Below are 24,764 nucleotides of genomic sequence, written 5' to 3'. Positions count from 1 at the left end.
TCTGACACTTCTTTTTTAAAAATAGAGAAGTAGGTACAAGTTGATCAGGGACCAAACTGGACTTTAAACATGCTGAAAAAGCCAAGCTGGATCAGAAACTAATTCTACTCTTAATTGCCATTTGAGCAAGCCAAGGAAAAGAAAATTCTTCATAAGCTATTTGTAGATCCTTTGGATTTAGGCTTCCCTACAGATGTCTGCTGCTATGTTTTGGTGCCTATATAAACACAGAGATTTGAGGCCGTACCCATTCAGAAATCAGCTTATGGGATGTAATTTAAAACTCAGAAAATCATAGAATCATAGAATGGCTAGGGTTGGAAGGGACCTTAAAGATCATCTAGTTCCCACCCCCTACATGGGCAGGAACACCTTTCCCTAGACCACCTCTGTCAGTGAGGCCAATGCCTTGTATTGTCAGCCTAATAAGAGATATGTAACAGCTTCACAAAATGCACTGCAAGAGCTGATGGCTGGGGAAGAGGCCGAGGCAACCACAATGATTTGCCACTGTTTCCATTCCACATCCATGCTATCAGGGCATCTGAAGTGACTTCTTTCTGTTCTCATGCTGCATTTAGGGAATCCCAACCAAGAAGAAAACAAATATTCTTCCAATACAGAAGTTACACTGGGTTTTTAGGGCTCCCTGTAAGCTCTAAGATGACTGCAGTTACCCATCTGACACCTTCCCCCACTGCCAGGCTGTGTCAGGATGGATGACAACCAGTAGCGAACACCAGTCAAACAACTGACACCCGGTTTTCTTTTCCTTTTTAACATTCCCCAAGGGGCTTCCATAAAATCTCAGGTCTGACCTCCTGCATGCCACTCCTGCATGCCTCCTGCATGTCACCCTGGTGACACCAAAAAGAAGGGATACTTACTCCCAAAACTCTGTGACAGGAGAGGTGAAGTTAGTGGCATTCAGTGATATCCAGAGGGTTTTGTTCTTCCTGAGAGTGTCTTCCACGCAGGTCGGCGTGTTCCACTTCTGGTGGCAGTGTGCCCATGGCAGGACGCTCTGGAACGACTGGAACAGGTAGTAGAGTCCCCAGGCCAGGATCACAATGTAGTACACATTCAGAAGGGACACAATCACTATGGAAGCATAACCAATTCCTGGCGAGAGGAGGAGAGAAAAGAAATGCACACAGACGTGACAGCCGCTTCTTGCGAGGATGCCTTGTGCTCTCGTGGAGCTAGTGCTGTTCCCTCTGCCTTGCGGACTTGTATCCTGCTCTACCACACTGTGGGAAGCTCAACTCAACTCAACTTGATCACACAGACCTGCCACCACCTCTGACTAGCAGTAGCCCTCAGGGCTGAGTTTTTGGCTGTGGTTTGCTGACACTGGAGGGGAGCTCTGCAGGATGTCTACCCAAGTTAACGCTAACCTGGCTACTTTAAGTTTTATTAAAAGGAAGTCAAGGCATCACGCTTTGCTTCTTTGGGAGCTACACCATCTCACATCTTAGGTACCTACTTGGGCAGCATCATTCTCACCACATTGTTCCCTAAGCCAGCTTCCTTGGAGGCAGCTCAGCTTGGCAGCCCCTGCACCACTCACACTTATCGACTGGCTCAGCTCAGCCTATGTGCAAAAAAAGAACAACAAAAAAAGACAGTTCTTGAATGAGTTAAAAACAAAAACACCAAAGCTGTCAATGTGAAAGCTGCTGCTTCTGCCCCAATTTCACTTGTGCAAAGGAAGCATGGGATTTGTAGCTGTTACGGTTACTTAGATCAATGTTTAACTCTGCTATCAATATTTGATGATAAAAAATGTTCCCTGTTTGTTTTCATAAGCAGGGTCATGGGCAGATAAGGGTGAGTCCTACACAACTTCAGGAGGTGGCTGCATGCTGTTCCAGTGCAGGCTTTGATGAAATACCACAACTGTCCTCCTGAGTCTGGTATCTTTCTCCCAGCTCAGCAGCAGATTCGTACCATGTCTGAAGTCAGAAGCAGTCACAATTGTTTAAAATACAAAATGAAAGGACTTCAAAAATTCCCATTTTCTGAAAATCTTTTTGTATATAGAATGTTAACTCCCAAAAAGCTCATAAAGTTTGCCATTCAGGAATAAAAGGGAAAAAAAATATATATTTCCTTTAAAAGTTTAGAGCACTCTCTTACAGGAGGATGAAAAGCCTGTGTGGTTCCCTTTAACATCACTCTGATGGTTACCCCAGCACCTCGGATACCTGCCTCATATTTTACAGTTTCAAAACTTATTGCAACAGGATTCTTTACACCAGAGATTATTTTTATGCCAGGTGAAAATAACTGGAGCAAGTGCTATTTATTCTGTACAGCTGCCTTTCACTTAGGATATATAGCTAGTCACATTATTAGAGCTACAATTTCTCTTAATGGATGCCAGGAGACTCCTGCTACTTAAACAAGGAACATTCCCTCCTCCTCAAAAAATAAAAGGCTTCACAAAAATGGGAGGAGGAGGAAGAAAATGTAGCTAAGGCAGCACAGCTACATCAATTTCAGCAGCTTTCTGAGTATTAGGCAGGAGTGTGAGCCACACTCTTCACTTCTGCCTGGGTTGATATAAGGGGAGAGAGATGCCTGGAACAGCAACAGCAGCAGAGCTAGAGTCATGTCAGCATGAAGTGCCCACTCTTTTCAAATGGGATTTGAAGAGTGCCCTTCTATTTAGTGTCATTATTCCAAATCATTCTGCCTGTGCTGTCCGGCTGTAAAGGGAAATCCATACATAAGACAGGCATCTTTGGTGATTTTTCTAACCTGTCCTTCATTTTTCACTCTATAGTGGTGAGTGATTCTTCATTCTCTGACAAAGGTGCTTGAATAACACCAGACCAACATGCCCATTTGCCAGGACCTGCTCAGTTATGATGAAAGTCCTGCTCCTAAATCCTACCACAAAATGCTCTCCAGGTTTTGGCTTGTATTAGTAACTGAGGGACAACACCAATAAGCTTTCATTTGGCAGGGGGAATTTGCTTTCCAGACCAGAATAATACTTTGAAGAAGCTCTCAATAAAGACAAGTAAAAGACTCTAGCTTTCCAAACCAACACATTCTCTGATACCTGTGAACAAAATATGTGATGGCCTTTTTAAGGCATAATATGCAATTGCTTTCCTGCTTATCAGCAGTTCTGCCAGTTAACAAGATGATAGCATCAAAATCAATACCTTACTTTGTCCTTCAGACTCTCTGACTTCTACCTTTCCAGGAACCAATATCATATCCTCAATTACTACAGCAAATAGCTGAATTAATGGACATGAGGGGAATAGTGTTGCTGCATATGGTTTATGGAGGTGTCTTTAAGCAGTAAAGAACAACAAGATGTACTAACCAGTGAAAATAGGGCAGATCTTTTCCCAGCATGTAATTCCACCTTCAGAGGTATACTGTCCTAGCACCACCTCCAGGAAAAACACGGGAAGACCTCCCCCAAACAGGAAAATGAAATAAGGTATAAGAAATGCACCTGATGAGAAAATAGAACAGTACAAAATTAAGATGAAGAGAGTGACCTTACACAAGACAGCTAAAAAAGTGTTAACAGACATATATAAACAAAGAATCATATTTGAATGTCAGTACATAATATACTTATTCTGGGGCATTTTTGCTCATATTAAAACTCTGCAAGTGTATGAAGCTGGAAAGGGCATTTTCTTACCTTTTAAAAGTGAAAGCCTGCAACAACAATGGGTTTAGGCACACAACAGTTTCACATGGCTCAGAAATCTCTTATTCTGAAATCCACTGGTCTGAAATCCTACTGGTCTCTATTAATAGCATGTCTCCTGGTTGAAACTCAGGCTCAGTTGCAGAAGTAATATAGCAAAAAAACTTCAGCAGCCTCTACTTGTAAATTGCTGTTGTGTTCCCATAACAAAGTTTTAGCAAAAACTATTAATTAGTACAACCTCTCCTGAAGGGTGGTGAGGAAGGCAGAGAGCAGATGTGTGATTACTCTTTTTAAAAGCTGGATGAAGGCCCTGGAGAAGAGGCAGTGTGAGGCAGGCAGATTCAGCCCTGAGACTGCAGCAGGAGCACTCACCTCCGCCGTTTTTGTAGCAGAGATACGGGAACCGCCAGACGTTGCCCAAGCCAATAAACCCTCCAGCCACCGACAGCAGAAAGTCAATCTTGCTCGCCCACTTCTCCCTCTGGGGTGGCTTTCCTTCTGCCTCATCCTCGGGCCGTGTCCCCGGGCTCTTGCCGGGGGAAGGTTTGAGGATGTCCTTGTGGAAGTCTTTCAAGCACTGAAGCTTTTCCTTTGTCGCCATATTTTTGCTTTCTAGATGGAAAGAAGAAAATACACAGGGTTTATCAAACAGTCGTCACTGGTAGAGCTCTCTGAGACTGCAAGAACTGTTTAACAAACCTCAGCTCCATAAAATCAGCTGTGTTAATCAAGCTGAGATATGAAAATACATCTGCTGTTTTCACTGACCAGGGGAGACACACCACCCCTGGGCTCTGTGGTCACCTCTTTGCAGCCAATGCAATGGAAGGGACAGCAAAGGTCTGGCACCTCTGCCTTCCTGCTGGCTGCAGACAAAAGATGTATGAAGGCTGCACAACTGCACCTGCACACAATGTTTGAACAAGGGTCTCATGCTTTTTCCATGCCCATAATAAGGTACAAATCACTGCATCTGATCCCTTCTCAAACATTTAAGGTGAAATACACTTAGCATTCTCACCTTTCCAGATGAAACCCATTCCACTGTTTCCCAATAACCTGAACCTTCCTGCATCATTTATTGCCTGCCATTTCCTTTCCCTGAAGTATTATAAAGCTTTCAGAAAACTATACATTCATAAAAACTAGAATGGAAAGTCATTTGTTCTAAGCAACCTCTAGGAACTGAAAGAATCTTTGCAGTTTATTCCATTTTCATAGCTGCACTGTCTTCCCTTGACATCAATAAAGGGAAAAAAATAAACCTTTATATTCAATTATTGTCTTATGTGCACCTATGCAATTGAAGAGTTTGCCAAGAATGATGGCTCCTTAGTTAATTCAAGAACCAGTGGCACGAGTCACCTGATGCAAAACCCAGAGCATATTAAATCATAGCTGGTTTTATAATTTACATATAATTTATGGTGTTCAAAAACCATATTGTATGTGTAACAATAAAAACAGAAAGAATTACCCTAAGAAGTACCTTTTTACCCAGGGTTTCCTAATGAAAACAATTTAGGAATAACTTGTAGCTTTTATGTTAACTCAGTTCTCAGGCATATGAGACCAATTTATGCCCCACATAACTCAAGAGACTTTGGCTGGATCTGACCAGTTATTTTTGCATCGTGTTTTGATACTGAAAAACAAGTGAAATTTTCATCAGAAGCAGGCAAACCAGCAAGTTTATTCCAGACCACAACCATTCCCTGCTTGTACATGCCATTATGGGTGCACAGTCATAAAAAAAATCATGCTACAGATTATCCCACTTGATAGCTGCAAGCTCCCTTGTACCTGTTTGCTGGTTTTGATCTCTAACCTGATTGAGCTTGTGGCAGTGACCTGAAACATGAGTTGACATTAGCTCTGCAGGAAGTTTTTAATCTGAGCATGATTTTGAGATAGATATGCATCACTGTCCCTGTAAGTCTTTCCATCCATTGAGGAAAGTTTCAGAAGGCCAACACGCTTTTGCCAACCACAGCAGCTCAATATTCTCCCCACTGACATCTTGGTGGCCTTGGCATTATAGTTGCTGCAACAGCAGTTGCCTATCAGACCATCTAAGGAGAGACTCTAATCTTCACAATGTTAATTGTTATGACTTTCAGTTGTGTGGTTTTTTTAAAAAAAAAACAACAGTGCTGACTGCACAGAGGTGATATGAGCAACTGCAATACCTCCTTGTCAACAGCAGAGAGAGCTCATAGAAGGAGAAAGTCCCAAGGTGAGGGATCATCACCCCCCACTGTAGGGGTATGAGGGCAGGACATATATTCCTCTGAAATACCTTCTATCGATCGCTGGTAGGGACGTGGTATGACATAAAGTACCAACTGAATAAAAAATGGTTAGGCCAGCTCTATCACAGTCTTTAGGCACCTAGTTGCTTCAGGGAATTAATTCACAATAACTAACTCGTGTTTCTAGTGTTAGGTAGGCACGGAGATTATTGGAGGGACCTGCAAGAGGAATTCACAGTAGCCTTAATCTCCCTTGGTCAGTCACATCTCACTCCAAGCCCCGAACAGGTATCACACTGCATCATCCTCTGAAGTCATCTCTTGGGGGAGGAAAAACAAAAATAAGTAGGTGCAACTGCTACGAGGTAGCTGATGTCCTGCTCTCACTGCAACAGCAACTAGGCAGGGAGAAAGCCTGATTTCACTTTAATTTGCTATTTGTGTTGCTTGAATCCCTGCCTTTGATCTCGCAGGAGAATGTCATAACCATCAGGCAACAAGATATTCTGGGCTGAGGAATGGAGGGCATTCAAACTGCCTCCTCTCAAGGAAGCTGTTCTTCACAGAGGGTATGGAAAGAGGTTACTCAATCAACAGAGGATGAAAGTGTGTAAGAGGGTAACTCACACCTGGTGTTTAGGGTACACTCTTGTTTTTCTGACAATTTTTCAGTGAGCTGCTGGGACAGCCATGAACCTGCTGTACATGGCAGAGTGGTATAAATGTTTACAGATCCCTGCAGGATTGAAGTTTGAAACAGGAGCTTAACTGTTCTCCACTGGGACTGATACTGGAGATACCACAAATACATATCAAAACCTGGTACCCAGGGACTTAAGCCACCTCTGAAATGAAAAAGTCTTCCAGCATTGCAATTTTTTTGCAGTCTACTTTTATCTTGCAGCACAGAGTTTATTTTTCTTCCAGCTCTCACCTTCCTGCCTGTGAATTTCCGTTGACCCAGGCGTTACTCAGGTCTACCCAGAGTTTGTAAGCCTGACCAATTGACTGTATTCTGTAAATTCTAACACTCCCTGGGACAAGCAGGTCACCCTGTGGTTTATCCTAATTGCCTGCACACAATATGTGAAATGTGCCTTTGCGGACTCCAACTTTGTAACTGTGGAACTGCATTTTTAAAAAGGATTTCTAATTTGTCTTAAGACACCCCAAGTTAATGGCCATGCTTGAAAACTGAATTACTGAGTATACACTTTGTTTCAGCCTTAGCTGCAGTGTGAAGATGGATCGTGGTTTTTCCCTTAGCCCCTAAATGACACATCCTCAAGGTCACACTTCTGGGGTGGCCATTTCAGCCTGCGGGTGCCAGGAGACGAACCACCACGACTTCGCTGCAAGCCACCAGCTCTCGCTGATGTGGCACAGTTCAATACCTACCCAACGCTTGCACAGAACTGGTAACAGCCCAGCTTTTCTGTGTAACTCTTGTCTTTTCTGGCTAAAACCTCCATTGTGTTTGGAGGGTCAGCAGCTGTGGCTGGCAGGCACGTACCGTTGGCCAATACCATAGGAATTGACGCTAAGCAGCCACCTGGGACTGCGGTCCCAGCTCATGTCACGTTCAAGGGATGTTGGATTTATCCCCCTTTGCTGCCAACCATTGGTGTCCACCCAGCCATTCCCAATTACAGGAACTATCTACAAAGGCTGCAAGGGTGGGGGGTACGGGCGATTCTCCTTGGCGAAGAAAAGCCAAGAAAATCAAGTTTGTTTAGTGAAAGGCATTGTCTTTTTCCTTAATGGGGTTGGAGTTTCATTTCCTTTAGTTATGTCCCACTGGGTGAGGTTAAAATGGCTCTTAAGGGAAATAGTCTGACAGAGATGCTGAAACAATATGTTGTCACCGCCCAGGTCAGAAACAGAGAATAATAGGTTATTTTTACTGTATCACTTAGTGGGGATGGTATCTGAGATCTAAGTCCATCTGATTCCCCCAAGGAAGTATATTGCAAGAAAATGTTCTTACAACCACACAGTCCAAAAGGAGTGATCCAAGTCTGAGGCATATGTCTGCCTCCCAGAGCCAAACATCTGCCTTCCAGGAGCCACATCTGCCTGTGAGAGTACCCCCTCCAGGAAGCTTTGGCTGGCTCCAGGAAGTTCTGGCTTCATCTGATGAACTTGATACAGATAACTAAAAAGCAGCAGTTAAGCCTGCTGTTTACAGTGTGCTACTAGGCTGAGTCCAGCAGAAAAGCTAGAGCCTGTTCTTAAAGCAAGGGGAGAAAGGATGCAGATTGGGCCAGGCCAGGATCTGTTCTCCTGTACACTGGTATAAACCCTAATTAACTGTGGATGAAGTTATCCATTGTCGAACTGATGCTTCTAAATTGGGGAAAAATAGAACAAGGGAGCAAACATGGGTGCTTTGTGCTTCTCAAGCATCTGCTCCCCAGTACGGCCAAGAGCACCTCAAGGCCTCCCCTCCTGCAGGAAAATCACACACCTGGTGCAAAAATTCCCTCATGTGAAACTCCCCTGTAATAACCCGAGCTCTATTGCTGCCCCCTGTGACTGATAAACCTTTGATGCACAGCTGAAAATACCACAAGATAAGCCATAAGGAGAGCACGTTCACAGCCAGCCTGGCTTGGACCATCTACTGTGCTACAGCAATCCTATCTATCTTTGCATGTACAGCCTGCACCACAGATAACCCATACCCTTTAAAAAAAAATACTGGCATTGAAATATAATCCTTCATAACATGCAAAAAATCAGGGGTAGAGGAAGGAGGACACACTGAGCAGAGGGATCGGACGATGAGATGCAGATGGGGGAAGGCTACCAGCACAGACAGAACCTGCTGGTTGGCAGGACAGACACAACTCACATTACTGCTGAATCACTGACTTTTTTTTTGACAGACAACTCACAGATTACACATCTGAACATACACTGTTCAGTTTCTGCTTTGGGATTACAGTAACGATCTGCTTCAAGCTTCTTACAGCCTCAGACAAGTGACCAGGTTAACACCTTCCAGGAGGAACCCTGAGGACATATTAATTGTGGATGCTACCTCACTTAATTATTTTTAAAAATCAAGTCTTCAAAACAGTCCTTTCACAAATGCTGATGGAAAGATGAAAATCAAAGTCTGCCTGTCCACACAGATACGCATTTGTAAATATTTACACACACTAAAAATGCATGTCCTGTCTTGGGCCTGAAGAACAGAAACCACAGCAAAGGAGCTACTTCTTTTTTGGTCAATGCATATGAACTTTGAATAGATATTCAACATACTAAATCAGTGACTAGTATAATAACTGAATGTTTGTTTTCTAGATCCTTCTTCCATTAGAAAACTAAAAGCAAAGTATTTACTCAGAGTGCCTCTGACCTTGATGGGAATGCTGCCTAAGGAATGACCATATGGCTCCACTGCTGATTTTATGGATTATGTTTGCAGTATGATGTGTACCACCACTACATTTGCTTTCAAGGACTCTTTTCAACTAAGTTCAGCCTGTGCAGACTGTATGTCTTGAGCTTCTCAGTGCTCTTTCCTCCCCATCTTTCAAAAGCCATTAAGACAGAAATCGCTTCATCCCATTATAATTAATTTTTCTAACCCTACTTAAGCTCACAACCTCTTTAGACATTACCATCTCTCTTATTTTTCTGCCTTTTTTTTTTTTTTTTTTTTTCATATTGGAAATCAAAGCCAACCTCTCCAAAAAATGAGCTTCCCTAGGTCTGCCAAACTATTTGTGGGTTAGCTCTTTTTAGAATTATTTTATATTCATATTCATGAATATTTCAAAATTAGCTTCCCTGATTGCTGGATCAGAGCAGCTCTTCAACTAAGCAGCTTCCACTCTCACTGAGAGCAATGGAAAAGCTGCTATTGATTTCAACAGTTGTAGGATCAGGTCCCAAATAAAACTGCATTTATTATGTTTGGCTCATTTCCTAGGATTACTTGGAACTTTGAAAGCTGTAATTCTTGATGTTGACAGCTTTCTCTACCTCCTGGAGCAGTGTGGTTAAGCCAATCAATACATGATTAAAATAAACAGCCCCTTGATCAAACTTACAGCTTTAGTGCAAGTCTTTCTGATCTGCAGAAGAAAAAGCCTTTATGTTTGGCAACCCTCGAGGCCACACCAGTACCCAAAGAGCACCTGACTTCATTTATCATCCTTAACTCATATCCAAGTTCTTTCTGCTTCATTGAACAAGGTACCTGCGTTTTCTGAGAAATAATACCACTCCCTTTATTGCACACGTTGCCTCTCCTCTGCTAAAAAATGCCTCTAAAAATTCCCTGAACAACATCTCACTATTCTCTTTGTCTTTAATGGATGCCTCTTTTTCTGATTGCTTTTCCCTGGTATGGTTATTTATTTAAACATCTATCCCTTTGCCCTTTCTTCGTTCTCAGCGTTCCCTCCAACTTTCACCCTCTCCACTCTCACTCCTTCACCCTTTCCTTTTCTTTCAATACAACATGTTTTTTGGTCTTCTAAGATTGACTGGAAAATCTGCTCCTGAAATTCTTGGAGCTAAATGCACTCCTTTATAAAGCTGAAGTCTATTCTGAAAGGAAAGCCCAGGGCTTAAAGTAATTTCTTTTTCATCAGTTGTGGTCTAGACAAAAGGTTTCTCTTTTTCTCCACATATTTTTTTCTCACTGGTGTTTCCATTCATGCTCTTCAAATAGGTACCATGTCACAGTGCAGAGTGGTTACAGAATCCTGCATCTTTGCTCAGATTTCAGCAGCAGAAAATCTGAAGACACATAATACTTTAGATGCTTATTTTGTTCTACTTATTTCTGTGAAAGAACAAAGCAGTTACAACTAAACCCAGAATGGGAGGAAATTAAAACCTGCCTTCCTATTGTGGAGGGTGTAGGAAAGGAGAATTAACATCCACAAATTTCTATAAGTTTCAGAGGGAACATAACCCTGATACTAAACACAGAGGCTGAAGTGAAGATGAGCCCCAGAGGGATGGAGTTTGACTCCCTAGGAAGACAGTGTAGGGCTTCACTGGCCCCCACTGTGGTCAGCAAGGAAAAACATGGGCTGCAGCAAAGCAGAGGACTGGCACACTGTGTCATACTGGTTATGACTCCATCCCATGGAAGCCCTTCAGTGGGCACAGCATCTGCTGTATCCCAGGAAGAAATCAAGTGTTCAGCACTGGAGAGCCATGTTCCTCTGCTCTGTCTCATCCTCAAAAAAGAAGGCTCAAATGCAACCCTTATGCCTTGGACAACAGGGAAGCAGAGAGTGAAAACAAGGGTTTTTGGAGGCAGAGAGAATGAAGGGAAACTGCTCTTCTCTAGGACACTGTACTGGTAATTATGTGTGGGAGAACATTTGGTTTTGTCCACGTGAAGCCAACTGCTGACCTAATTTAATGTCTCCGGGTGTGCCAGCTAATGGCCTCCTGACTGGCAATCGGCTGGAAAGAAGCACCAGTTTCCTGCTGCCCCCCCGAATCCTCCCTCCACTATACCAGCTCTCCCATTATGATAGTGAAAAAACACCAGTTCACTGGGTGACACCACCTCTCTCCCTTGCCTTTAAGAAAGGGCCCTTAACAAAATGCAGGAGTATATCCAAAGGCTGTGGCAAGGGAGTGGCTTTCCAAGTGAGATGGGCATTTTTGAAAAAGATTTGGTGAGCTTTAGACATCCTTGACTCTTCAACCACCTTGTATTCTACTGTTACACCACCTTTGACTAAATGAGCAAACATTTCCATACTGTGTTTTAGATTCTGAAGGTCTGCTGTTGAGTGGATTGCAATGCTCTAGCAAGTCTTGGTGTCAATAAAACTTGTTCTACTGCCCCAAAGAAACTACATCAAAATCTGTAAGTGATGCCCCTTGTCTCGCTATAAAAAAGCAAAACACTTAGAGACCACAAAGCTTATGAACTTGAATAGTCAGTGGTGTGCACTGTGACTATTGAATTTTTCACATGGGATTAATAACATATTGATTCTGCATGACACATCTGCAAGGCACTTCAAGCACATGCTCATGTCAGAGAACAATCTCTGGGCTATGGTAAATGAGCAGTGCCCCAGTGCAGAGAAGAGGAAAAAAAATGAGTCATTTTGTGAAGCAAATGTACAATAAAATGATTAATTCATTATTTCAAGAAACTTTTTTTCTTTGGGGATGAATCACTCTCAACTGTTTTTTCAACTAATTATAAATTCAGCCTTAAATGTACTGAGTTTACCATTGGCAGTGTTCAGGGCTTTCCCTTAACTGAAGATTAGTGTACTTTTTCAGTATGCTTTCCAACAACTAAGTAAAAACCATATATATGTAAAAGATCACATGTTTTTGGAAAAACAAATGCTGCTTTCCATACTCAGTAATGGCTTTGATCAGCTTTGTAACCAGGCTGTTGCCATAACTGCCTAGGCCACCTCCACACAAAGCCAGAGTTGTGTTTTTATTGCTTCTATCCATTCATCCTAATATAAACAATAACTGAGGACAGATTTCTATCCCACCTGTGGCAGCTGTTTAAACATGTCATGCGGTGCCTTATTCCTAGATCCCAACACCATCGGGGTGAAGGAAAACAATCCTCTTTCTTTTTCTTTGTTCCTGTGCCCCAGCTGCATCACATCTAATTCTTTTCTAGAATACATTAATGGAAGGTAGAGTTGTGCAACACGGCACCACAAGTGGAAAATTGCCAGCCAACTTGTACCAGGAAAACAGCTATTACATGCTCAGAGTCAGCAGTTAGCCCCATTACAGGCTATAAAGTCTGAGAAGGTTACAAAGCCCTGAGGACAGAGCCACGAGCTCTAAAACCTAATGGTGAGTAAACTACTTTTTATTTCAGTCTTAACTTCTCCTTCATGCTGACAGTAATTATCAGCAAAAATATGAGATGTGATGGAAATGAACTGTAGACTTCTAAGATGTGGAGCTAGAGTGGAGCAACAACCCTTAGCACCGCACCGTGGTACTCGGGGGACTATAGTGCTCAGCCCTCTGTGCTCACTGGCCTTCAGCCAGAATCCCTAAGCACCCTGAGGTTTAATTTACTGTTGTTTTCTTTCCTTCAAGAAAAAAATAAAAATTAAAAAAAACCTGGAACAGAAACTTGAAGCATATGAAGTTTCACACAGGAAATTAAATCAAGACTACTGATAGGGCAGAGCCAAACTGAGCGCAGGGGTTTCTGCAGAGGATATGCTAAAAAGAGAAGTGGCAAAATTGATGAACCAGCTCACAGTGAGCACAACTTTGCAAAACAGGCCAGTGAACTGTAGACTTTCACACAAACACACAGAAAAAGTGGAGCTGTACATAGACACTATGGTATTTATTTGCTTTCATGCAGCTGGTGCCAGGTGCTGGCTTGCACGGCTGGACACTGGCATTTTTTGTTTAATCCCAGAACAGACTTGGCTCCATCTCCAGCTGCAGCTCCATCCTCTGAGCTTCCATGGCCAGAGTCACCCACTGTGCTCCTGGGGGGCATTTCAGAAGGAATACCACTATGTCCTACAGACCTCTCAGTGGGCATTAGTTGATCAAAAAAACACTATTTTTTTTTTTTATCACTACCCACCTGTTTTGAAGGTCTGATTTGGAAATAAAACCTTTGGTACTGACTGCTACACCAACATGCTTTTAAACACCACATGATTCAGGCTGATTCCCAGTCAGAGGTGTATTTTCAGTTCTCTTTTACCACAGACCTCTGGTATCAGCTTTCATATATGGAAAGCTGTGCTCATTTTTATGTCAAGAGATATGAAAACCAAATAGGGCCAGAACAAATACTTCACTTCTCCAAGGAAACAAACATATAAACCACTTTGGTATACCACGGTCTGCAAAGTGCAGAGCACACACCAAGCACAAACAGAACCCTGATCTCACACACTACTTGGAAAAAAGCCCCACCAAATTTACTCTGAAATTGCTGGCTCCAAAGCAAATTTCATAAGAGTAAGGCTGACTCAAACACAAGAAACTAGTACCTGCAGTCCTACCTTTATACCAATGTCAGTCCCACAGGCTGTGGGCACTTGCTTTCCTGTTGGTTTTTGCAGAAGAGCAAAGCCTCCCAAAATACAGCATGACAATACATGAACAGCCTGAGTATTTTCCTCCATCTCATATTTTCAAACAAATGCCAGCTGCTGGTTTTCACTGCAGGTTGATTTTATAGCCCTACCTTGACTACTGTAAACTTAAACTGCTCCTGTTGACCAGTTCAGAGATGTAGTCCATAAAGCTGAACAGTTGAGGATCTCTCTTAGTGCAATTTTATCTAAATGAACATGCTTACACTAGATACTAAAGTGGCACATTAACCTTTAATGTCCAAAGTTGTTGTAATCATGACTACAATGGTTTTTCTTTTGTGTGTGTGTGAGCACAAAAATAATTACAGGCAGGTGGGAAACTGTTTGCAGTTCCACCATAAATGATGGGCATGTGACAAGCAGCTGTGATAGCCATAAAAACAACTCCTTATGTAAACTAATGGTAGAAAGTGAGAGAACTTCCTTTGGTTTACTTCTCTGTATTATTTTAAGGAAGAGAGATTCATCCATGAGCTACAGGAATTTCTGATCATTTTGCAGAAGCAGAAGCTTGGGTGATTCAAAGTCAGATGCATTGCTTTAAATTCCTCATGTGAATATTACCTGTATTAAATTTGACTTGAAATCTATAGCTTGTGTACTGCAAGAAGAATGAAGAAGGGACCTTCAGCCCTAGGAAGCAACAGTGTCTTCTACTACTATATTCCTTCTACATGGGTCACCATCTTTTTTGCATTTCAAAGAGCAACCCTCTACATCATTTGAGGAGGATCTGTAGCAGGAGAGAGAATTGATGTGGTTACAGAAGATGAAGAACAGCAACCACTACAAAAACTTTATGAAAGCAAGTCTGTCTTGTTAAATCTGGACTTTAGAATCCTGCTTTGCATAAAAAGGGACAAAAAAGGCTTTTGGTTGCTCATATTTAGTCTTTCCTCAAACCATTGCAGTAGCCACATTTGTAAACTTTACTTTTGACAGAGCCTGATCTCAAATAAGGTGCTTGCACAAGCAATATACTTCTTGTTGAGAAAGCAGAGATATGGAGAAAAATCATCTTATCTTGGCAGACTTGAAAGAGCAACCCTAAAAAACTATTCCTGTTTTTCTTTCCCCTAGCAATTGGGAGTTTCTTTTCTTTTATTTTCCTCCTATAATAACTAGATCATTGTTGGCAACTCCCCAGTCTGATCTGGTGAATCTGAGAGTGGTTTTGCTTTCTTTTGGCACAATGAAAACAACACTATTCTGACAAAGGACATTTTTTGGCCACCATATGGGCCAACCCATGAAAATTTGCTACCCTATAGAGCTTGCAGACATTCTTCTGCACGTCAGAGGCTCTTTGGCAGGCAGCTGTGGGGCTGGGAAGGCATTTAGCTGAGGAGCAGATGCTCTGTGCAGCATTAACTCCCTCACGTGGTTACAGCCGCATGAGGAAACCAGCACATAACGGCAGAGTGAGGGCAGTTGGTGACTCACTAAATCCAAAATACCCCAAAGCTCTCTTCAAGGCTGCTACAGAATGAGATTTGTAACTGTAAGAGAAAAAAAAAAAATATTATCTTTACTTTTAAACTATTTATTATCCTGGTATAATTAAAATCTTCAGCTGATAATTTTAGTTGGCATGTAATGAAGATTTGAAGACTTCAAATGAAATCCTGGTAAAAATTCCAGCTTTTTTCATGGATACCCAAAATTCACTAATGAATCTCATCTGAGGTTACCATTTCTGTGTTGATTTCAATCTCATGGGAGTAAAACCTCTGTCATTTCACTGACCTTCAGAAGGTCACTCTTGTTCTCTGCTGGTATGAATGAGAGTGACTGAATTGGTACTGGGTATTAAACAGAACCATAAAATAAATTAGGTTAGATGGGGCTTCTGGAGGTCACATATAGCCCAGACTCTTGCTCGAAGAAAGGCCAACATCAAAAATCAGACTAGGTTGCTGATGACCTTATCTGGTCAAGTTCTGAAAACCTGCAAGAGTGGAGAGACTGTGAAGTCTCTGAGCAATCCATCCCACTGCTTCACTCCTCTCAGGATGAACATTTTTTTCTTATAACTAATCTGAATTTCCCTATTGAACAAAGAAAGAAGAGGAGGAGGTGAAGGGAGAAGAGGATTAACACAAAATGACAAGACAATACCAAATGGAAGGCCCAGTCTTCATATTCTGTTACTGCAAGTGTGCAATGCCAGTAGTTGGAAAGAAAAGATACAGAAGGTGAGTGACAAATGGGTGAGCTCCAGGTTAAGTACAAAATAAGCAACAGTCCCTGGTGGCAGCATATCAGACAATACTCATTTTATTGTCAGAGTAAAAACAGGTTCCTTTAAGGAAACCAAACAAAAGGCCCTACTGAAAGTTACAATGCGTGCCAAGCAGTTATTACTTTCCACAATGTGTCCTGTGACTCACTGTGCCACAATAAATTGGCATATGGTGCTCATTCAGGGTATGTAACTCACACATTTCCAAGAGCTCTAAAGAGCTAATAGTTACTTGGACTGTAGTTAATTTGGGGTGTTTTTAATGTCCCCATGGCAGTGCAATAAATGTCATGCTTGTTATTGTATTATTTTTATTTTTAAAAAACAAAATAATGGTTTTAGTGGCAGGCAAGTGTCATTAATGCCTGAAATCTCTTGTACGCTAGGGGAATCAATTCAGACAACCTCTGGCATGCAAAAGCACATAAATAATTGGTAAATACTACCTGTGGTCTTCTGGGTCCAGATTTGCCTGATGCCAAGAGCAATCAACTCCTTTTTGGCTGCAAAGGATAGGAGGGCACTCAATGCCTTGCAGAAGACACTCAGTACCTGGCAAAAATCAAGCTTTCCATATGCCAGAACCCCATGAAAGAGCAAACCCTGAAGCGCATATGACAGAAGTGGTTCTCTTCTCTCACAAAGGCAGGCAACCTCCCAGAGAGACAGAGCCAGCTCTCCAGAAGGTGCCAAACACTCTCCCTGCCTGGGAAAGGTGCATTTCCTATGCTCGACCTGCCTATGAAGCAGCTCTTATTGAAGGGGAAAAAAAAAGTAAATCAAAGCATCTATCTTTCAGTGAGTCTGCCCAAGAGCAGAGGTAGACTGGAAATCCAGTTTTTATCATCAATAAGACATCAGAGATGCTTAAAAGCAGGGATTGAGCAGCAGAAGAAGAAACTGTGTGCAATTAAAAGAATATTCATTTCCCATAATCAAGATTAAGCAAATGAGACCAGGCTACGCCATGACTTGTGAGTCACCAAGAGAATGTGGCTTCAGAGTGCTAATGGAGCTTTCCATCATCTTGAGATGGTTTAATGGGGGGAGGGGTGTTGGAGGAGTCCTATGTAGGATCCTATACAGGCAACATCTACGTAACACTTGCATAATTTTGAAATAAGTCCACTGAAGCCAAGAGTATTCATTAGTAAAGTGGATCAGTAAACAGAACCAGCCCACTGGGACTTTATCCATGTAGGACTCAAACCTACAGCAGAAGTGCCACAGGTTTCAAGGTCAGCAGGAGTCATTCCCAAAAGGGAAAGAGGGTCTGACTTTGATCCTGTTTATACAACGATAAAGCAATAGAAATGCTGCTGGAATCAGCAAAGCTATGCTGAAGTAAATGAGTTAAAAATTAAGAGCCTGAATTTAGATGTCTTTGCAGCTAATTTAATAGGTATTAAACTTACTAAATGTAGAAGTTTTTAAGCTAAGTTTTAATAACTTCTAAGTTATTAAACCTAGCAGGAATAACAGAAACAAACATCTCAATCTACAGGTCTATTGCTCCTTGATCCCCAAGGAAGCAATTCCCTTGGTGATCTTCTGTAATGGCCAAATAAAATGACTGCAAATACAAATATTTTGTTCCTGGGTTTTTCCTGTACAAAATGTAAATTTGGACTGTTTTTTCTTCAGTGCTTAGAACAACAGGTTTCAAGTGGTGATCAGGGAATGCAGCCGTGACCTTCACATGAACGGCAATGATGAATAACAACCTGCTCTGCTTATATCCTTGCCTTGTTTCTCCTGAACTGTTTAATCGTGTGGAAGACAGTTGAAATTGTGTCTGAGCAAAGGCTGCCAGGGTCTGACCTGTGCTCTTTTATTGTTACTCTGTAGATTCTTTGCTAGTGCTCACAAAATATTCTCCATTTCCTCAGAAATATCTTTGATTTATTACCGTATTTGTTGCATCTTGTTTACCTACCTTCCTCTAGGAATGTGCTTGAAAAAGTGCAAAATGCATTAAAAAAATAAACAGATCTCTGACCTTCTTCCAATCAGAAGTGATATTAGTCTGTGTAGAAATGCTAATGTCTTCATTTCACCCAAGATGAAACCAGCATTTGGGTAATAACCACCTTCACCACAATGCAAAGACATTCCTCTCCAGAGGAGGAAATGCTGCCTTTTTCCAAAAGCCATACACTCATTCTCTTGTTGGTTAATTCATGACAGTGCTAGCTAGATTTTCATTATAGGGTGTTATTGGTAGCTGCTGTTTTCATGAAGCAGCTGTAATAAACAAGCAAGATTTATGTTCCTTTTTAAATCGCTTGAAATAATTAGGGTTGTTAAATTTAGACTTTGAAAAACCTACTGATTTCTCTATTTTTTTTTTCATAAATACGGAAGCTACAAAGCGATCTACCATCACCAGTCAGGGTTGGGCCAGAACAGTATCCAAAATGTGGTTTAGATGAAGAAATAAGCTAAGTTCTCCAAACAGCTTTTTAAAAGTAAATGATGGTTGTGCTGAATTGTTTAACCAAGCACATTGCTTGTTACTCTTCATCAACCTAAACTCAGAGGACTTCTTTTTATTCCTATTCTGGTCTATACAGGTGCAAAGGGGCACCCTGGATCTGGATCCTGCTGCTAAGCTCGGTGGAAAGTACTACCAAAACTGAGAGCCAGGTCCTATTTCTGCAGCAGACTCCCCAGCTTGACGATTTAGATTTACACTGTATCCAACTATTATAAAAGCCCTCACCCATGTCAGGCATTCACATGCCAAACTTGGAGCTTGTGGTTTGCTCTCATCTCTGCATCATTTATTTTTTCCACTCGTTCCCCCTCAACCACAGCTTCCTGTATTGACAGTCCAGATACTTATTTAAAATAAGTAAACACGATGCCCTTCCCAACCCAGCCGGGCCATTTTACAGCTACTGCTGCATTTCAGAGCCTGATCCAACAAACCTGCTTAATGACAGCACCAAACAAACATCCTCTAAACAAGTTTCTCACTCTTAGGTTGGCTTGTTGGCTTGGGTTTTTTTTCTGTTTGTTTAGCCAGTTTTGTAATTTATCAGCCTTACAATATTTTTATTGGTGCAGGTACCAATGTCCTGGCAGTCCAGGTCTCCTTAGTGCACTGGGAAGGACAAGATGAAATCCCAGGGGCCATGACAGAACTTAGTCTCAGTGGTTTTACAAGAGGGGACTGATGTTGAGCTGACTACAGTCCCAGAAGAAGTGAGGAAAAGATGATCTGCTGTGGGAAAGACCACATTGTGCCATGCATAGGAGACATATAGCAAGAATATACTAATTGTGTAATGAGAAATGGTCCAAAATTAAGACAAGGAGAAGGCTAAACCTGTCAGCTTTTACATTATGAACTTTTATAATTAGAGGAAGGGAAAGTTAAGGAAGGTATGCAAACAAGGATGCTGGAACTGGGAAAAGAGTCTGGAGTAATGTACAGAGAAGAGTTGCAATAGGTATCAAAATATACCATTGTAAGTACTTTGCTCTATTTATGATAAAAAAATAACTTCTATGTAAATGATAAATAAATAAATACATAGGCACACTGTCTTAATTCCTGGGTAAAATAAGTAAGTGGCATGCAACAGGATAGGAATTTAGTGCTAGAAGCCCTACATCTCAGGAGACCAGTAACATTGCTTGAGGAGCAGTTAGCTGGGAAGCCATGAAACCAAGACAGACTCAAAGGTGATTGCAGGTGAGAGTTTCTCTGTGTGATACTACTGAGTGATACAGGAGAAGTGTCAAAGACTAAGCTAATTCTGGATGTGTGCATAGGAGGCAATGATAAGGAAATCTACAGCATAATACTAAGCCAAAACATCCACAGTGGATAAAGCAGGAGATGTACAAGTCTCCACAGACTAGAAAAAAGATAGAAAAATTAAAGGAAATACAAATAAGGACAATAAAAATTATCTGAGAGTAAGAGAGCTAAATTAATATGTTCTATAAATGAGAAGACTCCTGGGCTGAGATCCAGCTATAAATACCTCCAAGGTACTGTGTGTAGGAAGGTAGTTAATCCAGCTCAAAAGACAGTGAGACGAGAAGAAATTGCTTGAATTTAAGAATGGAAAAAGTCAGGATATATAGTAAGAAAGTTATTTGAAGAGACACATCTGCCTAACAGGGCAGACTCCCAAAGTGGTAGCTGAGGGACACACTGTATACAACTGAAAACAGGCTGAATAAGGAAGGAACCCTGGGAAATGCTGCAGTCACAGGTCTCTACAGCCCAAAGAGATCACCACAGTCCAGCTTATTAATCTTTTACTCTCATTCTTTGTGGGTTATCTGAAAGACTGCTCTTTTATTTAAAAAACAAAAACAAAACACTAATAAAAAAATCCTCAAAACCAAAAAACCCAGAACACCCAAACCTAAATAACTACCCTTGTAGTGACAACACATGCACACCAGAGCTCAGAAGTGGGGTGTGCAGCACTCTGATGTGCAACGCAGGGAAGGACAAACCTCTCTGGCTCACTTCTGGCTCTTCAGTGGTGTGTGCAACGTGAGTTTGCTGGGTGCTGGGCAGGACAGTGTCAGCAGGACAAAAATTGCTGACCCAGCTGGCAGATTACTCTGAGTATCTCAACACCAAGGTCAAAGGCTGAAGTGGGAACTACCTCTTGTGATACTCTTGGTCTTCCCCAGCCTTGTGTTAAGAGATTCTGCACAGAAGCTTTTCATGTCACTGCATAATTTAATGTGCTTTGATTTATGATTAGCTGAAAACCAACACTAGCAGTATTTAATAGTTCTCAGGAGCTCTAAAATACACTTGCATCAAGAAAGTAAAATAAAAATCCCCAAACATTTGCAACAGGCCTTACAATTTTCAATGACAAATGGGTATACACAAACGTGAGGAATATAAACCCAAGTACCATTATACCCCCCCTTAAAAAAATCCCATCCAACTGCACTCACCAATCGGGACTTCTGTCCCCTCCTCAATGTAGATGGGCAGTGGTGATTCCTCCATAGGATGAGGCACTGATGGAAAGTAATGAATTGTGGTAGTATTTGTCGCAAAGTGACTGCAATAAGACGGTCCCTCTCTTATCATTACAACTACATATGGCTGGTTACTGTCACAAAGAGTCTTTTCTCAAACTGGTCACCTCCTGTCATGGTGACCGGTCCATGCTACAGTCCTGAGGGGTTAATCCCCACTGAGATTTCACCGCCACAGGAGTCAACCCCCTCTGAACAGGGCCTGGGAGAGGTCCCTGTCCTGGATGCTTCACGATCCTGCCATTCCCACCCCTGGAGCTTAACACGCTTTTGGAGACTCACACAGCTGAAGAAGCCAAGGGGAGCCAATGCACAGACAGGCACAAATAGAGTTATTGAGTCAAAGTAATATTTCATGCACAGAACCAGAAGAGAGAGGCTCTGATGCTCAAAGCTTGCCACTAGCTGCTGAAAAGCCACAGCAGGTGATGGAAGGCAGCACCGCAAATGGCCTCTGGACCACAAACGTTTCATTATTCATTAATTTTGGAGTATATGTATTTGTCTTAGGAAGCTCTAGATGACTTGTCTGTGATACTGAAATATCCAGACAAAAGCCTTCAGATCTGCACTGCACACTTATTCTGCAGTTTCCAGACACCATACAGGCACTGCTGTAGGGTCCATCTGTTTGGGTTCTTCTCTGTTTGGGAGCTTCTTCCCTGAAAGGCGGTTTTGTAGCACTATTACCCGTTTAAAATCTCTGGGAAACATGTGCTTCAGAGGCTTTTCAAGAGGTTTGAATTCCCTACACTACAATGAAATAAAGTGAGCTACAAATGTTGAAAATGGTCATCATCAAAACTCTTCTGGAATTCTTCCTTCTCCATTACCTTTAAAAATGATTATGTACCCTCTCAAGGATACAAACTCTTAAGCTAGCCTCAGTTAGGATTCCAGCTGCAGGGAAGGAGGATTCTTTAGTCCTTCGTGGGGTATCCTTCACTTAGTTTTTTGTTTTGGTTTTTTTGATTGGAAACGTTGTCTTATGATATCCATAAAACCAGCCAAAGAACACTTGTGGTTTAAAGCTATTAAATAAAGCATCTTACAACATTTCTGCTCGCAACACAACCAGAATAAAGAATGTTTTCAACAGATGCTTGACTAGCAACGGGCTTCATATAAACTTCATACTGGTCCTTTGCAGGATGCAAAGGGCTGCCAGTTCCCTGCCTGTACCTAAGCCCACCCCTTGCTCAAATGGAAGATGAAGGAAGCACAGGGGAGAGGAAAAGCAGAACACAGTTGCCTACAGAACTACCGTACAAGCCACTAGAAATCATGGTCTACCAGGGCGCCTTGCGCAAGCCACTTTTATCTAGAAGCTGAACTAACATTCCAGCTCAACAATAGCAAAAAAACATTTGTTACCACACGGCGTTTTGCTACATATTAACCAGCAGTTGCTACGCAAGCATAATGGAGTGCTGCAATTCTGAGGTACGTGTTATTGAACAAAAAAACCAAAACAACAAAAAAGTTGACTTATGGGAAATCAGCCTGAGGTGAGTGCTCGTGGGCTTGCCATGCTACTGGACACAGTACATGCTTGGAAGTTATGCAAAGCAGGTCCTGCATTGGGAACAATGCAGTCGTTTTCCTTGCTAAGCTAGTTTTGCATAAAGGGAATGAGAGTCTTCATCTATGCAGCCCCTGAACACATTTAATCAGTTTTATTTACTAGGAAGAAACACCGGAGCAGAGTGTTCTATACTAGACTGCTTCCTATACTGCTCAAGAGTTTTCAAATCCACAATCTGCAAGCAAACCAAGTCACTAGATGGTGTGGAAAAAAAAAACCAAACCCAAATTGTTCTATTTTTATGACATGCAGCTTTCTTAGTCCCCTGAAAAATACTGTACCATGTTCACCCAGACCGAGCAGTCAGCCTGGAGCCAAATGCTTTCACAAAACATTTGCAACAGTATTCACCAATGGCTGGTGGCATCTACTCTTATTTTAATGGGTATCTCCATAGGTTGTAGAGAAGGCCTGAAATACCTACAGACTATTCGAGGGCAAATACACACATACACACTCTCTCTTACCCACACACACACACACACTAGTTAGTACACATGCACGCAAACAAATGGCTCTATTGGCAGAACTTGGATTGTGTAGGATCCAAGGCAGAGAAGCTCACTCTTGTCACAGGGTTTGGGATTCAAGGACTCTGGGGTGCTAAAACAAACTCTCACTTAGGGTCTCCTAAGTGGCAAACCACTTTAATATGATCCCTCCAGTATTTACACACCAACTTTACAGGCATGCTCCTTAAATGTCTGCAAAGTGCTTTCCAATGGTTTCTAAATTCTGCAGTGATAGGCACAGAAGAACTGCACAGAGAGATTTAAGATAACAGTTACTGAACATTATTACTGTATAACTACAGCCTATTTTTGCATGCTCTATACTTGGTTTCTATGAACAGATGGTAAATGTTCAGTATTTTTACGTTTTAATGAGCTTTATAGCCCTTTTGTAATTTCATAAACAAGCATAAATAACACTTACATGAAGAAGAGTCTCTTCTGAAGGGATTTTCTCTTCCTGTTTGGAAAAAAAAAAAAAAAAAGAGAGAAAAAAAAAAGAGAAAAGGCAAAAAAAATATTTTAAAGGAAAAAATAGGTCTAGCAAGATAATCAGACATGTTTCAATGTTATCATACATAGTGTTTTCTGAATTTTGTCAGTATAAACTTATATTTTGAAGAACATCAAAACACTGAATATAGTACCAATGCCAAACAGGAGAAAGTATCTCACTTGTTTCACTCTGTGTATCAAAAGCAAGAAAATTACACTGCAGCAGTGAAATAAAATGCAAATGCCATGTGATCTGAAGCAAAAAAGGAAGAACTTCTAACTACACTCCAGCTCACTGATAACCCTGTGGCTCGGTGCATGAGTTGCTCTCCTACCTACGGGCAGTCTATCCACCCCAGCACCCAAAAGCAGGACACTCCTGCTACATTTTGGCACAGTGTCATAATTTTTCCATGCCAGTGCTCAACCATTGACTGCATTCAAACGCAGGTCAGGCAGCCACGGCGTTCTCTGAAACTGGGACCATTCTGGGTGACAGTGAACCACAACAGGAAACCCAGCAACTGCTAAAATGCACCAGCCTTCCCAACAGCTCCTGGGTCTTAATAGCCACCCTCCTGCCACCCTGTGCCACCCCCCAGCCAGTGCAGGAGGCAGGACATGGTTTTGATCCACGCTCTCCTTCCATCAACCTAGCTGGTGGGTTTGGTGGATGCTCTTGGGGCAGGGTTTAGGGTGAGCACTGAGTGGCTTTTTGCTGGTGTAAATAGAGACACATTGAAAAAATCCAAAAACCAACCAAACAAAAAAACCCAAACAAACAGAGAGACTGATACAAAACCAAAAGATGCTGTAGCACGTGAGCTGCAGTTTCAGAGGCACAGATGGGCAGCATGGTAGCC

At 41.8% G+C, this 24,764-nt stretch overlaps 1 protein-coding gene across 3 annotated transcripts in view; it reads right to left on the bottom strand.

The window, feature by feature from the left end:
- Positions 1-23,870, bottom strand: part of SLC6A6 (solute carrier family 6 (neurotransmitter transporter), member 6) — a 46,435-nt gene extending 22,565 nt beyond the window's left edge. The window contains exons 1-5 of one of the 3 annotated variants that reach the window (XM_009999289.1): positions 23,831-23,866; positions 21,223-21,288; positions 4,058-4,297; positions 3,344-3,478; positions 888-1,122 (exon numbers count right to left, since the gene is read on the bottom strand). In XM_009999289.1, the coding sequence (XP_009997591.1) occupies positions 888-1,122; positions 3,344-3,478; positions 4,058-4,297; positions 21,223-21,277 (665 nt within the window). In that variant the 5' untranslated portion in view covers positions 21,278-21,288; positions 23,831-23,866. Of the gene's footprint in view, positions 1-887; positions 1,123-3,343; positions 3,479-4,057; positions 4,298-21,222; positions 21,289-23,830 lie in introns of those variants that run through there. The other 2 variants (XM_009999291.1, XM_009999290.1) reach the window with 2 other exon arrangements.
- Positions 23,871-24,764: the final 894 nt, after the last annotated feature.

The sequence above is a fragment of the Chaetura pelagica genome, unplaced genomic scaffold (genome assembly GCF_000747805.2).
Source record: "Chaetura pelagica isolate M959 unplaced genomic scaffold, ChaPel_1.0 scaffold316, whole genome shotgun sequence".
Classification (NCBI taxonomy): domain Eukaryota; kingdom Metazoa; phylum Chordata; class Aves; order Apodiformes; family Apodidae; genus Chaetura; species Chaetura pelagica.
The sequence above is the reverse complement of the archived record's forward strand: the minus strand, read 5'-3'. Positions and strand labels throughout refer to the sequence as shown.